Here is a 27,819-nt window from a genome sequence, read left to right on the forward strand (position 1 = left end):
ACCACAATTCCCCGTGTTTTCGCTTGCCAAGGCACAAAGAAAGAGTGAGCAGAAACATGAGTAAGGACAAAGGTAGAAACAGCAGCAGTGATAATGTCTTTGAGTCTGTATAAATCCATTAAGCATTACAAGCAAGGCTTCATTTCTGCGTGCATGAAAATATCCAGCTGCCCTCTCTTCCTCTGTACCAACCACTTTTTTAGTAAGAAACAAAGCCAGGAAGGGACCGGACTAAGGCAGCGTGCCTCCAGGCCAGGTCAGTGCCTGCCTGTGGGGCTGGGACCTCTTTTCTGTCCTAAATATGCACTCCAGTGTGTATTGCCGCTTGTCTTCAAAAAGCAGTGACATTGGTGATTGATTTTCTGCGGTCCTCATCATCTGCTAATGCTGTAATTTTAGCAAATGCCAGTATCCTAAAGGGTTATGAAATCTCACCTCAGTAATGGTGTGTTGGGTTAAAAACCTGTATACATATTCTTCCTTGTTTTGTTTTTGTTTTCGGAATGTGTTTGTACTCCTGAAAATGGCAATGTGGGAGCCCATCTGCTTGTTAGGGATAAATAGTAAAATTGTAAATTATCAACATTGCGCAGACTTGTACATATACAGATCTGGATATCACGTTTGAAATTAATTCAAATACATTCTTTTAATTTATTCTCCTTAAATCACTGCTACTGTTTTTTGAGTGTCTTTCTTTCAGAGAAGCTGTTTGGGAAATAGTGATTCTTTTGTATGTATTAAGAAACCCTTCCCCCTATATTAGCATGTACTTAAGTACAGAAGACCAGATGATAAAAGAAATCAAACTGATGGACCAGGAACAAAGGAAATCATTGGCTTGACAATCAACATGCAACCTCCACCAGTAGTAGCTGGAAATGTTTCCTTGGCAACCAGGCTGAAAACCAAATTCTCTCATATTAAATTTTCCATTTAACTGAAAAGCCAATTGTATGTGATATTAACTCTCTATTGTGCCATTGTGTATTTTAAATAGCAGTGAATAACCTAAAGTAGGGGTACATAAATGGGGCATGTTTCTGTGTTTCTGTGAATCAGAACATTGTCTTTAATTCAGAGGTGAACATTTCCCCAGTGACAGTAGGAGAAAGCAAATAATTAAAGTAGAAGCTACAACTTTTACACAGAAATACATGCTGTTAAATTGCCCTTTGTCCTGGGCTGAATCAGTTGGAGATGAAATGCATTTTTATGTAATTTGTCAAAGTTAAATATGCTGTTAGTTTCCTTGGGAGGTTCCAAAAAGATATTTTGGAGAATGTGCTTGATTCGTTATTTAGCATAAGAACTGGGGAGCTGAGCAACTATTGCAAGAGCGAGCAAATATTTTTGATGCTGAAGGTCCAAAGATATGGCTAAACCAAAGCCTTGCTTCTGTCTGTAATAAAGTGCAAAGGTTAACCTCCTGCTGAAGGGAACACGAAAAAACAAGCTGTAGCAATTTTAAGGCATCAGTTCCCTGCTGGTGTTTATAGCAGTGACATACATCTAGCCTAATGCGATTGAACATTACCCATCCGTTTACACAAAATGGGCAACATGAAAAGCTCCTGAAGAGGTGCTTTTGATACCTGAGATTGTTTCTGTAAATGTTTTCCATGTGCCATTATGCTCCTACTTCAGCGCTGATTTGGCATCCATACGGTATCAAACGAGAGTTGACACAGCTGCCTCTGTGTTGATCTGTGAGTTGCAGAGAAAATTCTTTTGATTTTCTTCCGTAGTTGCTGTACATACGTACATGTGTACTGTCTGCCTCACACATCAGTCACTCCTCAGTCCCTCTCAGACGTGTCCTCTGAGGACAGTTTTTACCGCTTTCCTCTTCTTTAGGTGAAACTCCTGGATCACCAAGTGGCAATTTCCACATCTCCTAACAACGTTAACTGTGCAGAACACACTAGGATTGGTACCTCTAGGCAGTTTTCCTCCACATAGATGTTAGCTCCTGATTAGAATGGGTCAAAACCAGTGCGGGGGAGACATGACAACATGACACGGGGGGACGATGTGGCGACAGCTTGAAGAGCAAAGCAGTTATTTGTACCCTGTTTCTTTGTACGCTTGGAGCTGGAAGGAGTGATCTTCCCAGCCTGCTTGGAGGCAGAGACCTTCCGCAGTTAACATCACCTTTGACTTTTTCCCCACGGGCTGGTACTCTCTGGGCTGGCGTTTCTCTGCCTTACCTATGTGCTTCCACCTTCCTTTTCCCTGGGGGCCTGTGGTCTCCAGGCGGTCAGGCAGAAGAACAATGAGCAGGGACAGAGGAGAGCACGTGGTACCTACAAAAAGAATAGATTCACAGGCCTGTCACCCAGGTTTGTTACTGTTCACCCCAATGTATCCTGCCTTTTATTAAACACAATTTTTCTTATGCTCCAGTTACAAATAGACAATATTCCTAATCCTAAAATGTGTGTGCCTTTTTTTTTTTTTTTTTAAAATGTAAGTTTCACTTTGAGTCAGTGCCGTAATTTTCATGTAAATTTGGCACTCAAATGGCAGCTCTCAGGAAAGAAGCACTTAGTTAAGGAAGGAGTTTCACCTCTTGAAGGGCTTGAAAATAGCTAGGTTCTCCTTCCAGTTCTGCTGCTGCTTAGTTATGTGACCTTGGGTAAATCACCTCAAATCTGTGTGTCTGTGTCCTTCCCTGAAAAATTATGTCTCTTCTTTATAAATAACTTACTGAAGAAAAAGGCTATGTGATTGTTAGGTATTAATGGGATATTTAATCAAAAAAACTATTTGCAATCCAAAAAATATGTCTGGGGACCTTTAGTTACCTTCCTGTAGCTGCCTCAAATCTAATCTGGAAGGTTCAGGGATATTTAACCAGTATCATTCCCTTTCCACTCATGTAGCTTTGAGACCATCCTTCAATTTGCCTTCCATGGGCTGCGTGCCTATGGAAACAGTGAGTTCCTTGGAATGCAGATGCTCTCTAGGAAAGCAGTCAGCTTTGTAAGCTTGGCTACAGATCACTCATGTACTAATAGATGTTCAAATCCCTGGCATCAGGAGAATCAGCAGAATGTGAAAGCAGAGTGGCCAAAGACATCTATGCTAAAAATAAACAAAACCAACATAAGATAAACTTGGTGTCCAGAAAAGGGGACATTCAGTGAAAGTAAAAGCAAGTGCTGAAGAAGGAAAGACTGTTACAAAAGAGTAACTAAGTTTTGAAGGTAATTATGTATGTTGCTATCGAGGCAATGAAATGAGGCTTTAAACTGTACTAAACATTTATATGGATATAAAATATATTACAAGGAAAATATATAGAGAAATATAGTGTTGTAACTTACACACATAAACCAATCCCTTCCTCATTTTAACCATGATGAGACCTAACTGGGAAGAGGTGATTTCCCAGCTGCTTGATGCAGACTACTTAGATCTTTCTTTGAAACGTCCCTTGTAGCTATTTTCAGACGGTGGCCAAGAACAAATACACCTTAGGTCTGCTCCTGCACGGTGGTCCTTGTGCCCCTGGATAATTTCTCTGCCTACACCTTGTTTTGTGCTCCTTTCCTCCAACAGGATCTGCATTTAATTTACTCAGCGCTCCTTTTCCCTTCTTTTCATTAGTTTTCATTCTAACAGCAAGGCTAGATGGATTACAGCTCCAAAGGCATAGCTGAGCCCATGCACTGGTAAGGTGCCAGGGCTCCTCAGCTGCAACACTGGAAAGAGAAAATGCCAAGAAATGCCATTTCTATTCTGAAAAAAGCTAACATGTTGTTACAAGAGATTAGATTTTCTCTAAGGCCAGCAGCACACCCGGGGGTTGGTTCAGCAGGTCACTTTAGGGACTGAGTGAAAATACTGTATAGGTAAAGTGGAATGTAAGTGCTGTTTCTTTGATAGTATCCCCTTTAATCTGAAAAAAACCCCACAATTGTTTTCCTCACTCCTTCCCAGTTGGTTGAAGTTTGTTGAAGGCATGGCATGTATTTACTTACTCACTTCTCCACTGCAATTTGTCTTCTTGCTGGGGTGACATAGATGAAAGTGACAGCTACCCAGGGCGCACTTGATGCTGGTTTGTGGTGAAGCATGAACATGTGGGGCAGGCTGCAGTCTAGCTACTTGTCCGTTGTCTTCATCCTGCACTTTGGATAAGGCCCCCAAGACAGGGCCCACAATTTATTGTTATTATTTGGCAGATGTAATGGATTTGACATGAGATGATACCTTCATAATAGTTCTATGAGCTCTTTCAGTTTAATCTGATTAAACTCTGCCAGACACTTACTTAGGTAAGGTAGATGGGATGAGTCTGAGTCAGAAAGATTAGGTGACTTCTGCATAATCACAAAAGGGTTGGAGGCAGAGGAAGGAATTTGAGGGACATCACCCTTAACTCACATATAAACACACTCAATGAAATTAGGGCGCAGGCTGTGGGAGGGGAAGCAGCGCTGGTGCAGCATCACTCACTTGCTACCCATCCCCACTTCTTGCACAGATCTTGAGCTTTTAGTAGTATAGCAAGAGAGTGGGAGCTGGCGATCAGTACAGAGCAGGGAGCTGAAGCTGTGAATGGGTATCTAAATCGCAGGTCAGTGTGTTAACCTCGGGGCCAGCTGCCCTCTCTAACTGAAGTGTGGATATTTTACTGCAGGGAAACCTTCGATATGAACTTTCACATTAAAAAAAGTAAGAGCTATGTCCTCAGTTCAATACATGCTCTCAATGGAGCTATTCCCATTTGCGCTGGCCGCACAATGACACAGGCTGTGTGATCAGACTGTCTCCATTATGCATGAAGAGGAAGACAATCAAAACACAGTGTTTCCTCTCTTAAATGTTTCTCAGGTGACTGACAAACAGAAGTTGGACAGATTTCCTCATTCGTTGCTTGTGATGATATCACCATGGCTTACAGCATCATTTCTAGGATTAAACTCTTGACTCTGGGAAGGAAGGGTAGGCAGATCCACTTACCCTCCAGAGTCAGTCCTTGAGTAATGGGTGTTGCACATAAATGCTTTATCATGATTATGAACAAAGACATTAGTCCTTGTGTTGTCTCCCTAAGGACTCATGTCATCCAGCTTGTTATAGTCATTTCTTTCCTAATGGAAGAAACTCATTGTAGGCGTAATTCTGCCATGGTGTGTGGGAGGGAAATCTTGGGGAACAGATGGTTCTTGGTGAACAGACTCTAGTGACTAAGACCAACTCTCAAAAAAGAATGAATCTATCAAGCTGATTTGCTGAAGAATAGAAATACGAAGGATAACCATAATATAAATACAAAAATGAACTATGAAGCAAGGCTGCCTGTTGTATACATGACAGTGGTATTTCTCCCTTGTAAAGAAATTGCTTTTTAATAGCTCTTCTATGGAAAGGATTCTCTGAGCTGTTTCTTTTTAAAATGCTGATGTATTTATCATTGAGCACAGGAGGGCAGAAAACCAGACACTTGAAACTCAGAATGAAAATAAAGAATTTTGTGCTAGCATAAATTTTGCCTCTACAGATTTGCATCTATCTACTTCAAGGTGGTATAGGAAACCACTGAGAATTTCTGATTGTGTGGTTTAACCCCAGCTGACAACTATGTACCTTGCAGCTGCTCTCTCACTCCCCTGCCCTACCCCGATGGGATGGGGAGAGAATTGGAAGAAAGTAAAACTCATGGGCTGAGATAAGAACAGTTTAATAACTGAAAAAAAGTAAATAATAATAATAATGAAAAGGAAAAAGAGAGGAATAAACCCCAAGAAAAATGAGTGATGCACAATACAACCCCTCACCACCCGCTGACTGATGCCCAGCCAGTCCCCAAGCAGCAATCAGCCCTTCCCAGCCAGCTCTCTCCAGTTTATTCTGTGGTATGGAATATCCCTTTGGCTAGTTCAGGTCAGCTGTCCCGGCTCTGCTCCCTCCCGGCTTCTTGTGCACCTGCTCACTGGCAGAGCGTGGGAAGCTGAAAAGTCCCTGACTTGGAGTACGCACTGCTCAGCAACAGCAAAACATCAGTGTGCTATCAACAATATTCTCTTATTAAATCAAAAAAAACGTAGCATGGGACCAGCTTCCAGGAAGAAAATTAACTCTATCCCAGCCAAAACCAGGACACTGATGGAGGTCAACATAAGTCTAGTTTTTACATGATATCTCCAAAGATCTTGATAGAATAAACAGTGATAAATCATACATGGGATGAGCGGTAGGTACCTTTGAGCCACTGGTAGTGATTCAAATGTGGTTGCCTTGCCTGGGATGCCTTCTATGACCAGCAACACAGCTCCATTCACTAGACAACTGCCCCGTTGTGTGGATCCACAAACACGGGAGGAACTGAAGCAGCAAGAGACTGTGCTGCATGTCTGTCCCAGATGAGTCCTGCTGCAGAGCTGTGAGAACTGCAAAGGTGTGGTACTAATTGCCTGTCTGTGAGGCTAGAAGTGTGCCTTCCTGCAGCTCCCCAGGGGAGTGGTGGTTCGCATAAAGAAGGATTTCATAAAACATCATCCTGTAGACCCACTAATACGTACAGTTAGAATGAACAGATTCTTCAGTTAAGCTCATTTTAGTCCACTAGTGGTGATAAAAACATACTTATTCCTTAAAGGTCATGGTTTAATTATCAGTGTTGGTAATTAATTTAATGACCAATACAGAATGATTTCTGACACCAGGTTGCTGAGTGGGTGGGTTAAAGTCTCTCCCCATGAAAGAGATTTTCCTCTACAAAAGAAGTACCCGATACTGTGGGCTGTTTGCTCAGTCATGAGTAATCTCTTAAGAGCTCCTTGCCAGCCATTTGATATGTTGGTGTTTCATTTTCAGGGTGTTTAACCATCCCACCAGCTGAGAATTAGATAAACAGCTTCTCAATTTTACCAGTGTGAGAACTGAAAGTGGTTAAATGAATGGCCCCTTCGTACTTGGCAGTATTTTTTCAGGACTCATTTGATCGCTATATTGACTGAAATGCAATTTGAAATCTATTAGGCCTGCAGACCTAGCACAGCTCAAGGGAGGTTATTTTAAAGTCCATATCTACAGCAAATTTTTTCATTTAGAGATGTTCACAGTGTAGTGGGAAATTCTCAACCAGACATAAACCAGTTGTCTAAGATACTCTGCTGCTGCTACTAAATATGAAGCAGACAAGGCAGAGTTTCACTTGGGTTTAATAGGAGCAGTCTGAGACTTAATTCTACTCTCCTTTAGCATCACAGTAAAAATGTCCATTTTTAAAATAAATTACTGTATGTGCTCTGAACCATCCTTAGCTACAATAACTGGTGTTTAACTGCAGAGCTAAAGGCTATCCGTACAAAACATCCTGCAGTAATGTTTTAGAATTGGCATCTGGCCTTGTAAAATCATGTCTAAACTGGCAAGGTCTTTTGAGCAACGTGCAAGGAAATGCATATTTCCATGGCTGCAACCTCTACCATAGATTAGCATCCCTTCAGAAGTTGACTTCAATCTTGGAGAAGATCTCCTGAGCTTCTTTTTTCTGTAATGGCACGTTGCTGATCTCTATACTTCATAAGACATAGATGGCTCCGGCATTGCCAGTGTCATTGTTCATTAGTTCTTATTTTTCTTGGTTCAGAGAGCAGTGATCAGATATTACTATATAATTTGAGCCTCTTCAGGGGATGCTTTTAGGCATGTGGGAGGGAAGGAAACACAGAGTTTTGGAGAGTCATCTCTTCCAATGTAAAAGGGAAGAAGATATTCTTGGTTTTGTATGATTTTACTCTCTGAATTAGATAAAATTGCCGTGCTATGAGTGATGAATTGAGTAAATGACGGGGAGATAATAGCTGTGCTATTATCCCTGGAGAGAAGATGCCAAAACTGAATGCCTTTCATTTGAAAGGGATGAGCAGTCATAAAATGTTCAACATAAGGAAAATTGCACAGACTAGGATTTTCCTTGTTCTTTCCTCAGAGCCCCACTAACCCGGTGAGTTAAAAACACTTTTGCTGCAAAAATGAGTCTGAAAACAGCAGACCTCTGAAGTCAGAGAAATCCATACATGAGCTACTTGGCCATTAGTCCCCATACTACTGGAGAATCCAAGACACAAGTTCACCATTAGGGCATGTGCCACCTCAGATATAACTTCCCACAGCTGTAACAGAGCAATATTTCCACTTTCCTGCTTGGGCACCCCATATGGCTGCTCAGGGGCTCACAAATTGCATGTGGTACTTGGTGTCCCAAAGAGGTGGAAAGGAAGTGATATTGCAGTACAAGAAAAAAGTACTGCAAAAGGAAAGCATAGGGGAAGGCATGGGACCAAGAGAGTATGAGAGTCCTTCCATCACAGTTACGAGTTCAGTGGGGAAGATCTATTCATGCGGTCATGGTTCCCTCAGGTTGACAGGGATGACACCATGAAGACACTGTTGGGTGCGAGTCTGAGCATCCATCTAGAGGTGGGGTGAAGGCTGTCTGTTGGTTAATGGATAGAGCTGGCCTTTCAGGCTGGTGAGCCAAAGGTGGTAGCTATATGTTGCTTTGAGTCTGACTCTCCCCTTCAGGTTGCAGGCTTGAGGCATAACTGAATTAAGAGACTATAATGTCTTTAAATTAAGAAATACACTACTGAGAGACTAATAAAGCAATTAAATTATAATTAATCTATAAGCACACTCAACTATAAAGCTACTAATTATCATTCTTAAGTCTTATGAATCACACCCAACTATTATTGAATTACAATTCTATTTCCCTTCCCTTCCCTTCCCACTAGAAGTCTATCCCTCCTTTTTCCACTCTCCCACACCAAGTCTTTGAAAGACATGATGGACGCTCCAGCAGGTTGTCGAATAGGGGACCCTCCAGCATCATCGTGGACTTGGATTCAAAGATCAGCTTCATCACCATCTGTACATGTCCACACTCCTACCGACAAAAAATCCTGTCCTTTATTCTGTATGTGATTTCATATCTTACCTCCAAGTTTTCTATTTCTGGATGCATCTTTTCAGCACCGTTGCACCTCTGTTTCTCCATCCAAACTCCTCTCAAACAAAGTCTGTTCCCATTTACCAAGTTGGGTGGGTTTTTTCAGTGCTGTTACTTAGGCAATCTTGAATTTCTATGGTATTACTTATATGGTTGCCTGGGTACAGGTGTTGTTGGAAGACTTTGCACCCCAAAACTCCCCTACCAGTGTCCAGTTCATACTGGCATCATATTATTTACCATATGCACTCAGTAAGACAAATCTTTTTATTTTAGCCTTGACTCTTCTACCTAGTTCCAACTAAGCACAAGCAGTTTACCTCGTGTGCAGCCTGCATACCACAGCACCAGGGTAACATGTGTTTCACACTCTGGTTTTGTGCTCATGCAGCCTTGTTGTCCTTAAACTCTTTTAATCACTTTCCTCATTCCCAGTAGAATAATAAGGTAGTAGAACAAAGGCTTGATGCTCCATCAGGACCTCCTGCTTAGACCTTATCACTCTCTAGTAGTGTCTACAGAAAGCCATATGCCCTAAAGATGCTGACTTTACAGGCTGTCTAGTTTGGAGGAGATCTTTAAGTATTGGTGTGTTTTTTTCTCCAGGGAATCTGGGAAATTGGTAGGCTGCCTCTACCAAATATGGTGGAACAGGTGACTTAATGCAGAGATGAGTTGTACTTCCCTCAGTTAAAAATATAGTTAGGATGTATAACCTCGTGCCAGTAGTATTTGCTGAATATTGTGTATTTCTTATTTGTGAAATCACTATGTGGGATGAGAGGTGCTTTTCACTACAGGTAGTTGGTTGTGGTGTGTTCTGCTTGTTACTTCTCCATTCCTTCAGCCAGGGGGTTTTGTTGGTAGATTAAAGCATTAAAGTAATTTATAACCTTCTAGGACTTAGGCCAAGGACACAGGCTCATTAACAGTAATCCCTACCCAGACGGATGGGGAGACTTTCGTGTACAAACAACTTTTTGTTCTTCAACCTGGTTGGGAACATGGCTCATTCTAGTGGCACATGGGCAAGTGCTTTGTTACAACTGAAGCATAATTAGCCCAAGTGCTAACTTTTCTGCCTTGTGTGGACTGGGTGGCATAAAATTAATTGGTGCAATCTCAGTCTAGAAGCTAAGGGCAGGACATGCAGAAAACAGGAATCCCATTTCAGTTTACATGAATTCTCTTTGGTCTCCATTGGAAGCAGTATGAGCTGAAAATATACTTGTAGAGAAAAGTAACTTTTCTATTAATAGATGTACAGTATTTGGGGTATTTTGTGAGTGGGATAAAAACTGTATATCTATGTGAAAGATGTCTTGAGTCACATATCCTCTGATCAGAAAGTTTGAATATTATGGCTTTAGCTGGAACAATTGATAGGAGTGCCAGAGATGATGAGTGAGGCTTGTAATGGTTGATTAGCCTTCAACAGTCTCTGAGAGATGCCAGAGCAAGCTAAAACCCGAGCCTGGCTTAAGGACACTTGATAGGGCTTTCCTGATCCTCACAAATGCATGTGTGTTTCCTTCCATATTAAAATATCTGGATTTCTCTACCATTAAAAAAAAAAAAAAAAAAAAAACCAAAAAAAAACCTCCTACCTGATTGCAAACAAAACTCATTCTTATATTTTACTGCCTTAAAGAGGAACAGACTGGCAGGGTGTGTGAAACATCGTCTGGCTTGTCTCTTGCCATCAGCCCTGTCAGAGCATTCTAGTCAGGTACAACTGCAACGGCAGGGTAGGGAGGAAATTTTCACGTGGTGTGACTAAGCCATCTGCAGCAACGCTCTGATCTTTGTACCGGGAAGTGAGCAACATCTGCTCCTGGTAGAAGTGTTACTATCACAAGCTGACGTTAAATGGCCCTCCTAACAACAGGTATCTTTATTCCAAAACAAGACTACATCTCCTGTTGGATGAGACCCAAGCTAGCGGAAAAGGGAGTACACGTGCCAGAAGGCTGCAATGGACTTCATGGACCAAATTTACCTTTTCTTTATATCAGGATGATTTGATACAGTTCAGTGGCACTGCTTATATTTTTTTATACCCGTGCCAGAAAGAGGTGAATTTTTAGAATGTTTATTATGGGCAGAACTAATTTATCCAAGCACTGTCAAAGAAGGTCTCAAATATAGAAAGGGGTCCATGTTTTGTGTACCGTGCAGAGAAGTTGGATTCAGAGAGAGGGACTGAGCAGCGAATCCAGTTGTCAGGCTTGCATGTGGGCTTCTTCAACCATTTCTGAAGGGTTTCCATGGATTATTCTGAGAACTAGCCATAGTCAGAAGCATTAATTACAGCTGGTGTCCAGTAAAAGCGGTACTTGCAGAGCTACACTGCATTGTAAGTAGCTGGACACTATTTGGACAGATGGTTCTATCTTCTTAAGGAAGTTTGAAATCCCCTAAGCTGAAGGCTCCTTGGATGGAAATCAAGGATTACTTGTAACTCTCTACTTCCTTGCTTGCTTGGAATAGTGACACTACAGAAAATCGGATTATAATGGTTAAGTCATCCTTTATTAGATGTTTTCTTAGAATCTCAACTGTTTTCTTCCTCACTGGACTTCGTCTCTTTTTCACAAGTGCCTTTATTTCTTGTAGTATTCCTGCCCTTCCTCTTAGTCTCATAAATTGCATTACCTTCTGATCATGTCCCAGTAATTTTCCAGTTTGTTTACTTGTGGTGTGCGCTGCATGTAGCCTTACTATGAGAATATGATTATAGTTAAGTGACAGCACAGAAAGGAAGCAGGTATTTGACAGGCTGAGGTGCCTGGGCTTAGTGCTTTTCTTTAACCACCAATGAAAAAATTACATTGTCATGATGAACATAACAAAAATATATGTAGAATGGCATAAGGAGGCCAATATATTTGTATCAGACATGAACACAAAAGAAAAATTATGAAATTGGAAATTGTCCTAGGTAAATAATAGAATCATAGGCTGGTTGGGGTTGGAAAGGACCTTAAAGATCATCTAGTTCCAACCCACTGCCATGGTCAAGGACACCTTCCACTAGACCAGGTTGCTCCAAGCCCCCTCCAGCCTGGCCTGGAACACTTCCAGGGATGGGGCATCCACAGCTCCTCTGGGAAACCTGTTCCAGTGCCTGACCACCCCCATAATAAAGAATGTCTTCCTTAAATATAATCTAGATCTACCCTCTTTCAATTTAAAGCCATTCACCCTTGTCCTATTGCTACATACCCTTGTAAGAAGTCCCTCTCCAGCTTTCCTGTCAGCCCTTTTAGCTACTGAAGGCTGCTACAGCATCTCCCCGGAGCCTTCTCTTCTCCAGGCTGGACAACCCCAACTCTCTCAGCCTGCCTTCATAGGAGAAGTGCTCCAGCCCTTTGTGGCCCTTCTCTGGACTCACTCCAACAGGAGTTGGGGGACCCAGAGCTGAATGCAGTTCTTCAGGTGGGGTCTATGAGAGCAAAGTAGAGGAGAAGAGTTGCTTCCCTCACCTGATGGCCATTTTTCATTTGATACAGCCCAGGATACAGTTGGGTTTCTGGGCTGCAAACACACATTGCCCAGTCATGTTGAGCTTCTCATCCAACACCCCCAAGTCCTTCTCCTCAGGGTTGCTCACAATCCATTCTCCACCCAGCCAGTATTTTTGCTTGGGTTCAGGCCAAAGTTGTGCTAAGACCCCTCTAACAGTGGAGCAATATAGATGATTCAGTTCCAGTGCCCAGGGCATAATGGGACACACAGTTAAATTTCCAGGAATAGATATTTACACAGAAATCATTGGCTGTCTTGGGTGGTGGAGGTTCAGCACAAGGCTCTTACCATTTGTTGACTGCCTGCTCCTCACATCCCAGAAACTTGTAGCATGTTTCATGCTAGAAGAGTGACTTAGTCTTCTACTGTACTCATTTCCCAGATGTTCAGCTCTCTACGCTCGAGTGCCATCTCACTACAGTGTTTACAAAATATTTTTTATTTGATTAGCTTTAAATATTTGATGTGTTTGCCTGGATTTGTTCACCTTCTGTTGTGTGTGGCATGAAAGGATTTTTACCTCCCTTACACTTTTAATCAAAGTGAACCTCAGTACCCACGTTACCTGTGAACCTCTTCACAATGACATTCTCTCCTTTATGCCTCAGGAAGAGGTCAGGATCTTAAATACGGGTGTATGGAATTGCAGGACATCCACCCTATGCTGCCACAAATGCTGCAGTCATTCCTTTGGAAGAGCTTTTTGGAGGGGCCCAAGTTCAGAGCAGTGTATCTCAAAACTTTCCCAGATGCACTTTGGGGAGTTGTAGGGCCCAGATGCATCCATGGGGTTGTCCTTGAAACAAAATTTTGGTTTGCATGCTGTGTTATACAGGTTATGTGCTGGTTGCCTCAGCTGTATCTGTGTGACAGCCAATGCGCCTGGCTATCCTCTTTGGAAACAGCATTTTAGCAGGAGAAATACCCTCAAGGTCTGGCTGAGATGAGGTTGCCTGAATGTCTCTAGTCATGGGGATCCCTCAGTGACTTTTCGGCACAGCTCTTTTTTCACTAAAAATGACACTGTGAGTTACTGTGTGGTCTAACGTACAGAGACACTGCCCTGCAGACCCCAAGATTTCTGTGGGGCTCAATCCATTCCAGCCATCAGAGAATATGATTGTTTGTGTAAACAAGGCCTGCCCTGCAGAGCTGGTTGTGTTGTGCTGGGTCAGCGGTTTTGCAGCTGGCTGAGGATGCCATCCTGCTGTATTTCATCTGCGACGGTCACCTTTTTCTCACATCCTTCCATCCTGTGAAGCTTCACAACTGAGAGTGACTCTGCAGACAGGACTGCATCTCACTCATCTGCAGGCCGCACCATGTCTTCTTTCCTTCTGTGTGATCTAATGAGCCAGGCATACCTGGTCGGCCAGGTGTAGGTAGCTCTGTCTGGCCTGTCTCCTCTGCTAAGGCTCCCCCTGAAAGGGAGTCATATCTAAGAGCACACTGCAGCTGCTGCCTACATGCCATCCTCTCACTTCCCCGAAACACAACTCCTCACCATCTGCATGACTATACATATGAAACTTATATTTTCAGAGGGGAGGAACCTCAGAGTTCTACACCTGCGATATATAACATATTTAATGTAATTATAAGTGGGAATGCATTAGAGATCACACTGTCTAGCTGCTGTGCCAATCTCCATAGACTCCTAAAAATCAAATTGATTTTTGTTAGGTACTTTCAAATGGAAAAGTAATTTTTGGTCATTTCTTTAAAAGTCTTTCAAAGTCTTTCTTGGTCATTTCTTTAAACGTCTCTAAGAAGTAGGCATCTGTGTTTGACACAACCTTTACTCCTTGCTGGTTAGCCTTGGGGTCTTGGCAAACAACCCTGAAGTTCCTTGGTGCCCAAGCAAATCCAGCAGTGAAACTTCAAAGATCTGTAATTAAGGCAAGGGGTTTGGAAAAGCAGATTGAGAACTTATGCCTGGATAACTCCTTATTTATTAATATTTTCAAGTACATACAGTGATTCTCTAAGTAATCAGTAGTGAATTCTGCATGGCAGGAGTTGAGGTGGGGGAGCTGCACAGGACTCTGGTTGTAGCCAAGTGCTCCTGCCATCCTTTGGGCAACTGACTCCCCTTGTACCTATGCCCACATTGGGGCATAGCTGTGGAGGAAGGATGAGGAGGAAAATAGCTCCTGAAAATGCATGGTAAGAAGCATGTTAAATGGTCTGTGTAGAAAAAGCTCCAAATGTTACCATCCTCCTTCCCTGCACTTCAATTCTTCCCGTTTTAAATGTCAAGCATACGATCAAATGCTGATAGCGATACCTGTTTAAGTACCACACAGGGGCACAAGAAATGTCTGTGATGAATGTAAGAAAGCTCCATATTCTGTCCGTGACTTGTCCACCCACTTATAAGATGGTACTAGAGACCACAGAAAGCTTTTCCATGTCTGTCAAGTCCCCAGCGCTCCTGTCTACAGTGCCTGTCTCTGAAAGAGCTCCTTTGCTCCAGGTACGCTGACACATAACCCAAGTATTCTTGCTAAAGAACAGTGGGCTTTGTCAGCAGCCAATTTTCAAGGAAATTGGCTGTCTAAAACCACATCCTAAGTAGCTGGCTATACATATTAGCCTTAGCTGACCTATATTGAAATTTACTGTCTGACATCTCTTTGTTTCTGTAGTCTTTATCTTTAAATAATCAGCTGCTTTGTTTACTAGATGTTGGTTATGGGTACTGTATTTCCACTACATTAGCTCTACTCAGGGGAAAGTAATAGCTCTAGATTGAAGCATAAGCCATTTGTTTTCCTATAATGAGGAACACTCTGCTGCATGCTTTCTAACTGATTAGATGAATTATGCTTTATTTGCCTTGAGAAGAACCATTCTTAAAAGCAACTTTCTGAAAAAGGAAATGAGGCAGAGGGTGCATAAGGGGGAAAAAAAAAAAAAGGCTCTATCCCAATTAAAGCTTCATGAGCTGCATTTTCACACATTTCATGACTGAACAATCCTGATGCTTATTGCTGGAAATGTACCAGGCTAAAAATTAATTGCAGGGTAATTACTTTATGTCAAGAAGCTGCCCAGTTATTTCTCAAATTTGCTACAGTGGCAGTTCTAAAAGTAGTTATGTACCTTCCTTCCTTCAAGACTGTTTTGGAGGATTTTATCAGTGGCAAACACAACTGGGATAAGCCTTTTCATCAGAATAGAACTGCAGAGATCAGGTGTTTTTTAAGGAGTTATTTTCGTCACTTTGGTACCTTCAGCATTTGAAATTTGTGGTGGTCACTTATATGCATTTATGATACTGCCACTGAAATCACAGAGGGATGGATATACGTGGCAGGGTGTTACGTTGTGTGTATATATAGGCTGTTCCCTAGCATTTATACACCAATTCTCTGTTCAGAAGAGGGATTTCAAACACCTCGTTTTTAAAGTTATTCCACACACCCAATTAACACCTTGTTCTTCAAAGGAATTGTTGCCACAATGTTTTACCCCTTGGCCTATGTCTTGCTTAGAATATATTGTATTTCCTTTACAGAAGCAATTAGTGCTTATATTCTCCTGAATTATGCTAAGCAATCCCTTCTGTTTCTTTATCTGAAGAGGCAGAAGCTTTTTGCTTTTTTTTTTTTAATTGAAATCTCTCAACCTTAATTTTTTCAGTAGTTCCTCATACATGAGATTCATTTTCTGGGAATTCTCTGATTTTTCTCCATTTTAAATGTTCTCATATAGTAATGATTTGAAATGTGCATACTATAATGTAAATTACCATCTTCTTCTAATCCTCCTAGAGAAGCCAATATCCCAGTACCCATTAAACATACCTGGCCCCACTGTGCACCAGAGAAGACTGTTTTTTAATTGGTCTTAGAAAAATAAAAATAAAAAGCTGGCAACATCTGCTTAAAGTAGTGTAATTTGGATGCCTCCATTGATCATTGGTTTTGTACCATAGGAGGAAAAAAAGTTACTGTTCTAGGCCACGCTTAAAAAGTTGATGCTTTCTGGGTCAGTCACCAAAGCGTTTGACCCTGCCATGACAGAGGAGAGCCGTGAATGCTGCCGCTGAAGAGGCAGTTTGTTGCAGAAAGGAGGCACAGCAAGTTACAGGTTCCATTGATAACGGGATGAAGAGCCGTAGCCCACCTTCACCACAGCTTGCGTTGCTGGGACATATTTATTCAGCACTTTGGAAGATGAATTTAAAAGTTCCTTTTTAAAGTAGACCATGGCTTAAGCACTCTACTTTTCATTATTTTGTATTTGCTTCAGTGAAAACATCTCCTGAGGAAGATGCGAAGCCTTTGGCATTTTACATTGTTCAGTGGTTCCTTTATTTTTCAGCTGTGCTGTTCCATAGATGTGCAATTTGCCCTGTCTTTGAGATTTTTTTTCATCTTTGTGGTATGGAAAAATTTCTGATTGAAGGATTGATGAGCAGAAATTTCTCTGAACTATTACACATTTTAAGTCAAGAGCAGAGAACACAGACAGTTACAGATGTCCTTTGGGAAGGGAGGTCAAAGCTTAAGTGGGCAGGAATAGGGAAAGAGGTGCCCATCAAACACACTCAAATATAATGTTGGAAGAAATTCTAGATGTCCTGGCTTTGTAATAATTGCTTGACAATGTCAGTTGAAGTCACTAAGATTGGATTATTATAAATGGAATTGCCTGGTTTTAAAATAAGAAAAATTCAGCAAATTTCAGAGTGAAATTCTCCCCTCTGTCGGGGGGCAGCACAGCCTATGCAGAACTTGCATCCTATTTTGAGATTTAAAATGAGAGCAAAAGGTATTATGTTCATGTATGTTCTTTTGGTCGAGGCAAGCAGCGTTGCCACTTGAGTGCATTAGGATGCTCAAAAAGACACCGAAACCAGGATACATTATTCCTGATTTCCATCAGTTTCATTAACATTGGACAATTTGAAATCAAATAGCCTTCCTTTTCACCATAATTCTGTGGCAATTCATATATCACTTCTGGAGTATTGCTGACTTGGCCAGTGTTTTCATGCGGTTCCAACAGTACAGCATGGCAGCCCACTGCTGTCCATTCAGTACGTTTTGTGTTGGCGGGCAGCTTCTAAAAAGGAAAGGCAGAACTATCCTTAGGCCTCATGCAATTATTAGGAATTTATTATATATGTCCTGGGTGAGTTAATCAGAATTTAGAGATTCAATTATTGTTTCCCTGCAGACTGAGCATCACCTTTATGTTATGCACTCCCTGGACTGTAAGAAACAGTGTGAAATAAGGTGCATTTGTTTTGTCTTTAAATCTTCCTGCACTTCCCTATAAAGCACTGACAAGTCTGAAATCTTGAGATTCCACAAAAGAGGCAGCAGACTTTGATTAAACAGCTGCTCCTGTTATCTGATTTAATGGTGATGATGAACTGAATGTTCTTCTGATCCAGAAGCTTTCCAAAGCAGTATGCTGATTTGTGAGCTTGCGTTTAGAAATTGCCTTCATCCTTCAGAGAAATGTAGTGAATCATTGGAGGGGGTGAAAAACTACAGCTGTTGAGTGGCATGTGGTAGTAGGCAATACCTAGCAGTTGGCACAGAAACTGAAGGGGATATTATCTGCAGTGGGAACATCAGAAGGAGATGCCATGTTGGCAGAATATAACTGTTCAGATTCGAGCAAGGCTGGCACTGCAGAAATACTACTCTCCTTTTTATATGCCACGACTGAAATGGAGAAAGGGCTGATTCATTCTTTCTCTGCCTTTGCATTATTTATGCCAAAGTAAAACAAGTATAAAATAAGTCTCATTGGGTGGAGTTCTACATTCTCTTTGCAGTAGAACAAAAAAAAAATTCCTAAAACATTTCCATTTTGTGTTTTGTCAGGGTTCGCTCAATGTGCAATCTCTCATGAGATGATACGTATTTGGACAGCCAATCTAGCATCCTTTTGTTAGAAGACAAGCTTTTTACAGACATTAATGCTGCTGGTACCCGGTTCTGAACATAAGTTGTTGAGAATGGAGTTCCTACAGCCCAGCTGGCTCTCACCAATGTCTTTGCCCATGATTAGCTTTCTCCGTCTAGAGATCTGTTCTCTGGCCTGGACTACAGCACTGAAACACACATGTAATTGGGTGCAACTCTCATGAGAGAGACTAAATGACATTATCATGTCCTAACTTCTGTTAACTTGCTCAAGTTTCAGGTGTATGATGGATGTGCAGCGGTGTGTTAAAGAAAAACACATGTTGTCAAGTGCATAGTGGGGAAGGGTAATGATTTTCTTGGCTCTTCTTTATGCCTAAGAACATGGAGGTTTATCCAGATTGATTGTCAGAGAAGCAGCCAAAAAGCCAAATAAGAAAATACTGCTATTGGTATCAATGTAATGTTTCATATGTCTTTTTCTTTTAGTACGTTTATGTCACACAATTTCCACTCATACATAAACACTGGGCAAATCAGAGACAACAAAATCTCTAGGAAAACAAGAGGCCATGATAGTAAAGAGATTTACAAACACAGTGTACACCGAAAAAACACAGAGCTACTGAGAAGCCAGCTGGCCCACCCTCCTGCCCCAAGGCAAGTTCAGCTGTTCCCTGCCTTTCCTGGCAATCCTTATCGAGATGATTCTTAAACGCGTCCAAAGGCAGTGGCCCACAGCATCCACCAGCAATCTGTCCCAGTACTTGGACATTCCTGTCAGTAGGCTACTTACCTTTGAATCATAGGATCATAGAATGGTTTAAGTTGGAAAGGACCTTAAAGATCAGCTAGTTCCAACCCCACTCCATGGGCAGGGACACCTTCCACTAGACCAGGTTGCTCCAAGTCCCATCCAACCTGGCCTTGAACACTTCCAGGGATGGGGCATCCACAACTTCTCTGGGCAACCTGTTACAGTGCCTTGCTACCCTCACAGTAAAGAATTTCTTCCTCATATGTAATCTAAACCTACCTTCTTTCAGTTTAAAACCATTACCCTTGCCCTGTCACTACATGTCCTACTAAAAAGTCTGTCCCTTCTTTCTTATAAGCCCCCTTTAGGAGTGTGGCTATCCTTTGAAATCTAGATTTTACCTCTTCACATCCCACAGCCTCTCTATTGTATTCTTTCCATCCTTTTTGTCACTCTGCCCCCAAAAGGGAGGAGCTTTCTGGACTTACCTGTTACTATTATTTCAATTGACATTGCTCAAATAAACTAATGCTGGCCAGCAATGCAAAACCCTTGGAACAGACGCTTCTAAAACTTAAGGCGATTTTTTCAAATCGTACCCCAGCAAACTCGCCTAAGTGTTTTGAAATTCAGGCTTCATCTTCTTTGCCTGTGAGATTTACCAAATAAAAGGTCTCCAGGTGGAACCTGCAGCAGCTGCCTGCTTTCACGGTGCAAGCAGAACTGCACCCAGACCTGCTGTACTGTTAGCAGTGACTCTGAGCTACTCACAGAGTAAAAATGGGAATGGAGGTAACTGCTGTTTTCACATAGGCACCTTTCAGGTGATGGCAGTATTGATTCCCTTGTCCTTTCAGAAGCTTTGTGCACAGTTGTCTTGCTGTCAGGGTACCTCATATTTGCATCTTAGGCAAAGCAGGGTGCCAAATGCTGGGTTTGAACAAGTCACCAGACAGAACAGTATATGGAAATGTAGGGATCTTTTTAGTGGATAGATGTACAGTCTTGCATTCTGCAGAAGGCTGGGCAGAAAATGTGTATTGGAAAGAGATGAGGATCATTATCACAGGAAAAGAAGTCTGGGAGACAGGTTGACAGGCCAACTAGCTGCACACTTGTCATCATGCAAAATTGCTGGTGGCAGTCAAGAGCTTTAGCAGCGTGGGTTATTGAGATTCCCCATCTTTCCATCCCAAAGGCAGTTCCCCACAGGATTCATCTGACATGAAGAGTGACAGCAGGCAAGGAGCAGCAAAGGAAGAGGAGGAGCCAGAATGTGCCCTGTTCCCTCCTTTCCTCAAGTCCTTTGTAGAATTACCAAGACAACCGCTTGCATCTAATGCTTCACAGGCTTTCCCACCCCATACTCTGCCCTTCTCCTCTTTAGCTGCCTCTGGTCCTACAGGCAGCCTTTGAGGTCAAATAGCAAGTGGTTGCAGGAGATGCGGGGGTACAGGAATTTCAGTGACTGTCCCAGGAAATTTGTGGTGCAACGAAGATTCATTCATCTCTTCAGCGCAGTGTGTTACCTCCTACATTTTTGTTCAGTTTCCCCTGTGAGGTTTTCCCATTGGAGGGAACAAGTGAATCAACTATTTAATCATCTCACCTGTGTCCTCCCTCCGACAGAACCTAGCGTTCTTTTTTGTGCCAATTTTATTGATTGATATAATCAGACTGGCTACTAATCAAAGTGATCTCAGCAGCCTGATTCTGTATCTGATCTCTCTCTCTGTTTGTGCTTCAAGGTCTTTGACAGGGTCCGAGAAGATTGCCCTAATTTCCATGAGAAGATTAAGCCTATTAATGCTGAACTCACTCAGCCCAAGCTGGCCATCAGTGCTGAAGATGAGGAGGAGCTTCTGACCCGGGTCAATATTGTCTTCCACTGTGCAGCAACAGTTCGCTTTGATGAACCCCTGAAGTATGTCCTGCTTTCTGTATTTGCTAAGCGTGATTCAGAACGCACGATAACCCGTAACACCCCGTTCAGTGAATCTCTCGTAGAACTGCGGTAACAAGTCCCCACTTGGGTTCCCATGCTACATGCGGTTCTGCGCTGAATGTGCAATGTAAATGCTCTGAAAATGTCATGTGCATATGCATGTCAAAAGTGAAGTATCTTGGCAGATTTCCACGGGAACAGAAGGAAGTACTGCAAGCTTGGGTTGTAGTGTAGTAAGGGAGTTAAGTATGACCTAAAACTGGAATAGGAAGAAGTGTGTTTTAGGTCAAGAGGGAGATGTTTTGGCAGGACTAGCTGGAGACAGCTTGAAGTGAAACTATGTTGTGTCTGTCTCTAAAGCTAGTGTTAATGGCCTTTCTTTGTCACTGAGTAACTGAAGAGGGAAATGAGATGTTGTTTAAGAAAATAGCTAGGAAAATAGCTTTAAAATACCCATCGCTTTGTGTAATTAACCATTTGCAATAAATGCTTAGTGTCTGAAGGAGCTCCCTTGGGAGCGCCCATCTAGGCAGACTTTCTATTAAGAAAGAACAGGAGAATTAAGCCACTAAACCAAGATTAGATGTGTAGGTCTTCTGTGCAAACCAAAAAGGTCACCAAAACGAGGGGGTGATTTGGATTGCCAGGTCTTCACAGTTTTTTGAAAAACACCAAAGCTGTGAGAGTAGAAAACAGAGTTATTAATATCAGTCTCCATTTACTCATACATAGGCTAAATAGATACCCACTGTGTCCACCATAAATAATTTTTTTACAACAATTACAGTCACCAGAAAGGAAGCAGTTCTCAATTTAATCTTGAGCAATGTGTAGAACTTGGCTCAAGATAAAAGTAGTAAAGCACTGCGCTGTATTAATAGCCATAAGTGTTGTTAAATCAATACACAAATGAAGATGCTATGAAAATAGTCAGTGGCATGTAACATCAAAAGGAAACTATGTTTTTAATAAGGAGAATTAACTAGAAAGAAGTTAAAAAGTTAAAATGGTCAGCTGCTTGCAGGCAGTGTAGAAACTATTTAAAAGCTGATAGCATGTGATCTGTCAGCATCTCTCTAACAGAACAAGGAAAATCCAGTATGATTAAACCGCAAAATACAAGAAGTTGTTAAAATAAAATTATTCCTGTCTAAATAATAAAATATATCATATGGGTAAAAGATCTAGCAAGTTAAATTTGAAAGCACAATATGGCCGCTCAAATAAGAAATTTGAGCAGCAACTTGCTAATGACACAAAAAAATAAAAATATTTTTAAAACATGGCAGAAGTCCAAAGCCTACTGCAGAACATGTAGATCCGATAGAAAAGGGAGGTGCAAAAGCAGTGCTGTGAAGATACTAGAAAAACAGCAACAGGGAAACTAAATGAATTATTGGCATCAACATGCAGTACATTTAGGGAATTCTCCAGATGGAACTCTTGAGGGCAGAAATCTGAGAAACTCTGTTATATTGAAATATTAGTAGATGTAGTTTTAATCTAAATAGAAAAAATAAAGACTAACAAATCACCGAATTAGATGATATTCCCCTAGAAGGCTAAAGGAGCTCTGAAGTGTCAGGAGAAATATGTTCTGGGCCTGTATTCTAAGTGCAATTCTGCTCATCCCCTCTCAGAAGGTATAAAATCAAACAGAAATATACACGGAAGAGTAACTTTCAGATGGAAGGGTAGCTAAAGTAGAAGTATTCATCCTGCTAGGAGGGCAGGAGGAAATAGAAATCTATAGAAAATGCTATTCTATAGTAGCAGGAGGCTAAAAATAATAAGTACCTCTGGCTTTAGATATTGTGATCCAAGCATTAATCATATTCTTAGCTTCTGTTTTCATTCATCTGGACTATTTACAATTTCTCTTCAACATTAGCGTCATTTCTTTCGTGTACACTGTATTGATAGCATTATTCATAATCTTGTATGTGTTGTTGAAAGCTTCTACTCCTGGGCTGAACAGATTGCATATTCCTTAGCCTTTCCCTTCTGTGCAGGAAAGTGTCTTTCTTCCAGTACAAAGCGTGCAACAAAGTGGAACGTCTGTTCACTGAGATCCATTGCAGATAGCCTCTACGACAACTTCTAGCTGTGCTGGGTGCATCAAGATCAACCTTGCTAACCAGGACTCTTTGTCTCTTACTCTTATCAGTTCTCTCCTCCATTCCTTAGGAATTTAAGCTGTTGACACAGCTTTAGACACCTAATTCTGTCTTATTTCAGTATGAAACTGTTTTTCTGGGCCCAAGGACCCTTTGCTGCTTACTGAAACCGCATGTTTATCTGCTGTAGCCGTGGTCCCTTAAGGAGAAGGCTGAATGGGTACTGTAGGAACCATGCCTCAGTGGTCATGTGTGTTGGAAATATTTATTCCAGGAAGGGGTGGCAAATATGACAGATATTGAGACGTTAGTGAAATGTTGCCTCTGATCCTTTGACTTGAGTATCAAAAAATATTTGAGAGACATTCAGTGGCCAGAACAGTGAATCCAACAGCATTGCTCTGAAGGCTGGTTTAGCCCTTGCATTCCATTGAAGCTTTCTGCTCTGCAGTGATCCCTTCCCTTCCTTCCCTTTTCATTATTTGGGGTTTGGATAATGCTCAACTTTTGTATATTCTTTCCAGTGAAATGCATTTTCTTTCTTTCCCCTGCCTTCTTCAGGCATGCAGTGCAACTGAATGCCATGGGCACGCAGCGGCTCCTGGAGCTGGCCCGGCAGATGCAGAACCTGGAGGCCTTCATCCACATCTCCACCGCCTATGCAAACTGTGTGCGCAAATGCATAGATGAGGTCATCTACCCACCCCCAGCTGAACCGAAGAAGCTCTTTGATTTAGTAGAGTAAGTAGGAACCGTGGTGCCTCTTCTGATATTGGTTCTGTTCCATTCTGCAGAAGACCTCTTAGTTGTCCATGTAACGTATCCAGTGGGATTTCTGTGCGTAGTTGCTGTTACTGCTGTATGATCTTGCCCACACACACCCATGCCAGCAAGAAATGCTGTCCATGAGAGTGAGACCAAGGGAAGAGAGAGCTTTCATTCAGAGTGGGTTTGAGGGGTACTGTCCACGGAGTGTCATCCAGTAAGTCTGTCCTTTCTGGATTTTGTCTTGAAACAAGCTTTACTGGGTCTTTATGAAAACAGAAGAAATAGACTCTGCTCTGGAGCCTTTGTATCCAGAGAGCTGCTGCAGTCAACTGCTGCTTTGTAAACATTTGGTTGAGCTTTTTTCCAAATGCAAAGGTATTGGGCAATAGCATAAACCACATTTAATAACCCTGTGATTTCAGCTACCTCTAAATTTTTTCACACACCATTTTTAAAAGGACTGTGATTTCATGAAAGTCCAGCACTAAGTTATGCGCTAGTGTATTTACTATGAGGAGTGAATGCTGTGTCGCTGCTTTCTGTAAGACTCGGCTCTGTTGCTTGCTACCTTAGTAAGAAATGAAATTTTTCATATATCTTATATTTGTTTCTTTATCTCTTCAGCTTCCCAACATTGTTTCCCCTTATTTGAACAGTCCTGTGATATTAAACAGAAATGAGTCAAAATCAGGCTGGTTTAGAGACTTCAGTGGGAGGAATCCAGGACTCTGAAGGAACAACAAAAAAGCTTGGTTTAACAGAATTTACTTAAGACTAATTAGAAAAAATAACAAAATCTGCTGATAAAGGCCCCGGGAAACCTTCTCCTTAGATGAATTTTCCCACAGCTGTAACTGTGTTTTCATTTATTTTCTAGTGGTATTTCTCTTGTGTGATATAAGCAACTGACCTGTGAACTAGTAACCCAAAGATCTGATTAAAATCTCTTCTTCTCCTTGATATAGGGTAATAAGAGATGAGATTAATTAATGTCCCTTTGGAGAATCACTGGGTTTGTATTTCAAAAAAATATTTGTTTAAAGGAATAATTTCACTGAGTGCTACTCCAGAAAGTTTAGTATAAATTTGAATTTCTCCAGTAGCCCATATTCTTGGATATGTTTACTTCCAGCTAGTAGTGATCTATCATTTATCATTTGTTCAGCAAGTGGAGCATGATAAAAACATAAGAAATGCCATAGTGCATTAGAGCAGTGGACTGTCTGGCCCAGTATTTTGCCCTCAGCAGTGGCACTGGGAGATGCTGTTCTGAGTAAGTACACCAGGCTGGATACTTTTTGCAATCCGTTTCCCTTGTAGCCTCCCAGAAACCAGAACTGTTGTATTGAGGGGTGTTAGGTCCTATTCTTTTCTGATCTCTTTTTTAATCCACTACTTTGTTCAATTCTTTTTGAACTTTCTAGTCCTGTGCCCCTGCGACTGCCTGTGGCAGCAGGTTCCAGAAGGTTACTAACTGCCGTGTAAAGACAAGCTTTCTTTTCCCTGTTTCAAACTGTCGTGCTAGCAATTTCATAGCATGTTCCATAGTTCTAGCATTGCAGTATCTGCAGGATTTGCCCTATTCTCTGCCTCTCCGGTTCTGTAAGTTTGTATTGCATTCACCCTGGACCTTCTCTTCTGGAGACTGAAGAGTGTCAGCCTTTTTAATATCTTCTCATATGCCAACATATCTGTCTGCTTGATTTTAGTTGCCCTTCCTCCCTGCCTTTTTTTAACTCCATTTATTCCCTGAGGTGCAGGGGCCAGACAGAACTGCATGCAGTACGCAAGGTGTGGTCACTCAAAGTTTTATTTAAACAGCTTCAAATGACACCATTGGTCTTGTTCTCAGTATCTGATTATGTCCAACATTTCATTGACTTTTTTTTGTCTGCTGCTGCTCATTGACTTGGAGATTTCATAGAGCTGTCAGCCGTGCTTCCAAGAGCTCTTGCTGAGCTGCAACTGCCAGTTCTGAGTTTAGCAACCTCTAAAACCACTTTAGACTGCTTTTCCCTAAATGCATTACCACATCTTTATTTACAGTGACTCTGACCTGCCACCTTTTTGCCCACTGATTCAGTTTTACAATGTCCTTTGGAGTTCATCACTATCAATATTACATTTCACTGCCCCAAAAAGCTTACCATTGCTTGCAACTTTGACAACAATTAGGGTTGATGACTCCAATAAAAATAGACTCCAGGGAAGAACTGAATGCCAATCAGAAATGTGCAGTAGTGCCTGGCTACCCCAAAGGTTGCTACTCCAGCTGCTTTTGTATAAGACACTAGAAATTTATTTATCATAGCTTGCATGTGCAGCAGAGAGAATGTTTGAAAGAAAGGTTGAGTGACAGAGGATGGGCTTTCAGATGTGTTTATCTTGGTGGTATATTTGGTTGGTTTTTCTTACCCACATTAGAGATGGGTTTTCTTGCTTTTTTTTTTTGACCAGTTATTTCAATTTGTTTTGCTGCTTGTTCTATGTCCCATACTCCAAAAATTCACCACCTCCCAGTACTGTCAATAACATAGAAATCACAGCATACCCTCACCTAGGATGGTCTGTGTTTCTTTACTGTGGTTGCAGGTAGCATTATATTTGCTCACAGCAAAGGCAACCACTGCTTTCCCAGGCATTGAAATCAGGTGGGCCTTGTTGAAAATCACTTGTCTCCAGGATCACTGATTTGGAAGGTGATCTGCAAATCAAAGGCAATATATGAAACAGCTGTGTGGGGTTGCAGAGCATATGAAGGAGCAAGATTGGGAAGGTCCTTGGGATGGGATGACATGATACAGGCAGAATGGGATAGTGAGAGGTAATGAAAGGCAGGGGATTACTTGGAGGAAGAGAAAAAGAAGACAAAGCAATTGGGAGAAGATGGGAGATGCACCTTTTATTATTCACCATGTAAGCTGAAGAAGTAATATGTGGGTATCTGGGTACAGAAGGTTTCAGAGAAAGGAGATTAACAGATACCAGAATTTTACCTTCAAAAAGGGGAGGAGGAAAAAAGCAGACACGGAAATACAAACTCTCTTCAAAAAGGGGGAAGAAATACAGGTCATGTTTTATGTCAGCCAGCTGTGAAAGATTCATTTCACAAACATCCCTTGTTTTAAAGCGCTCTTCTGCAAGTGCATTAAGAGGCTTGGTCACACAACTGGATGCAGTAACAGATGTGTTTAATGATGCTTTTGGCCATGCACTTGAAATATGCTTATGATTCTTTATCCAGTTGAAATCCCAAGCAGGACTCCCAGCTGTTTCTTTTCCTGTTCTTATTGCCCTATTATATTTCTGCTTTCCAGTATTTTGATATTTAACCTGCAAGTAAAGCCTTAGGCTTAATCTGCGTAAACCAAAAGTCACACTTCTAAGTGCTGGCGGGCCAATAGAGGAAACATATAATCTGCCACATCAAGCAAGGTTTGCCTTAATCTAAAGCTGAGGGAAATCAGCTTTGAAGGGTGTGCTGAGGTAAGGAGCACAGCACACAGTGAAGTGTGGGCTGAAGCAGAACTGGTTTTGTTATTGCAGAAAATGTAGATCAATCACCACTTACAAGAGACTGTTTTATTAATACAAAGTGATTAACAAAGGAAATTATGTTTTCCTATGGCAGAGTAATTTGGTGCATATATGTGGTGAAAGAAGAGGTTACTAATTGTGTCTCTTGTTTCTATGGGGCAGTTGCAGCAGTGAGCAAAAGCAGTAGCTTTGTGATTTGGCATTTTAAAATCTTCAAAGTAGGTCACAGAGGAGCAGGAGCGGTCTGCCTCGCTGAACTGTCAGCTCTGCTGCTGTGATTGTAATGCTGGTGGATCCGATCACCACGT

At 41.6% G+C, this 27,819-nt stretch overlaps 1 protein-coding gene across 2 annotated transcripts in view; it reads left to right on the forward strand.

Annotated features, from left to right (window-relative positions):
* Positions 1–27,819, forward strand: part of FAR2 (fatty acyl-CoA reductase 2) — a 149,824-nt gene that overhangs the window by 90,779 nt on the left and 31,226 nt on the right. For both annotated transcript variants that reach the window (XM_037390225.1, XM_037390226.1), the window contains exons 3-4: positions 20,893–21,068; positions 23,768–23,947. In XM_037390225.1, coding sequence (XP_037246122.1) covers positions 20,893–21,068; positions 23,768–23,947 — 356 coding nt within the window. The remainder of the gene's footprint in view (positions 1–20,892; positions 21,069–23,767; positions 23,948–27,819) is intronic.

The sequence above is a fragment of the Falco rusticolus genome, chromosome 5 (genome assembly GCF_015220075.1).
Source record: "Falco rusticolus isolate bFalRus1 chromosome 5, bFalRus1.pri, whole genome shotgun sequence".
Lineage (NCBI taxonomy): Eukaryota > Metazoa > Chordata > Aves > Falconiformes > Falconidae > Falco > Falco rusticolus.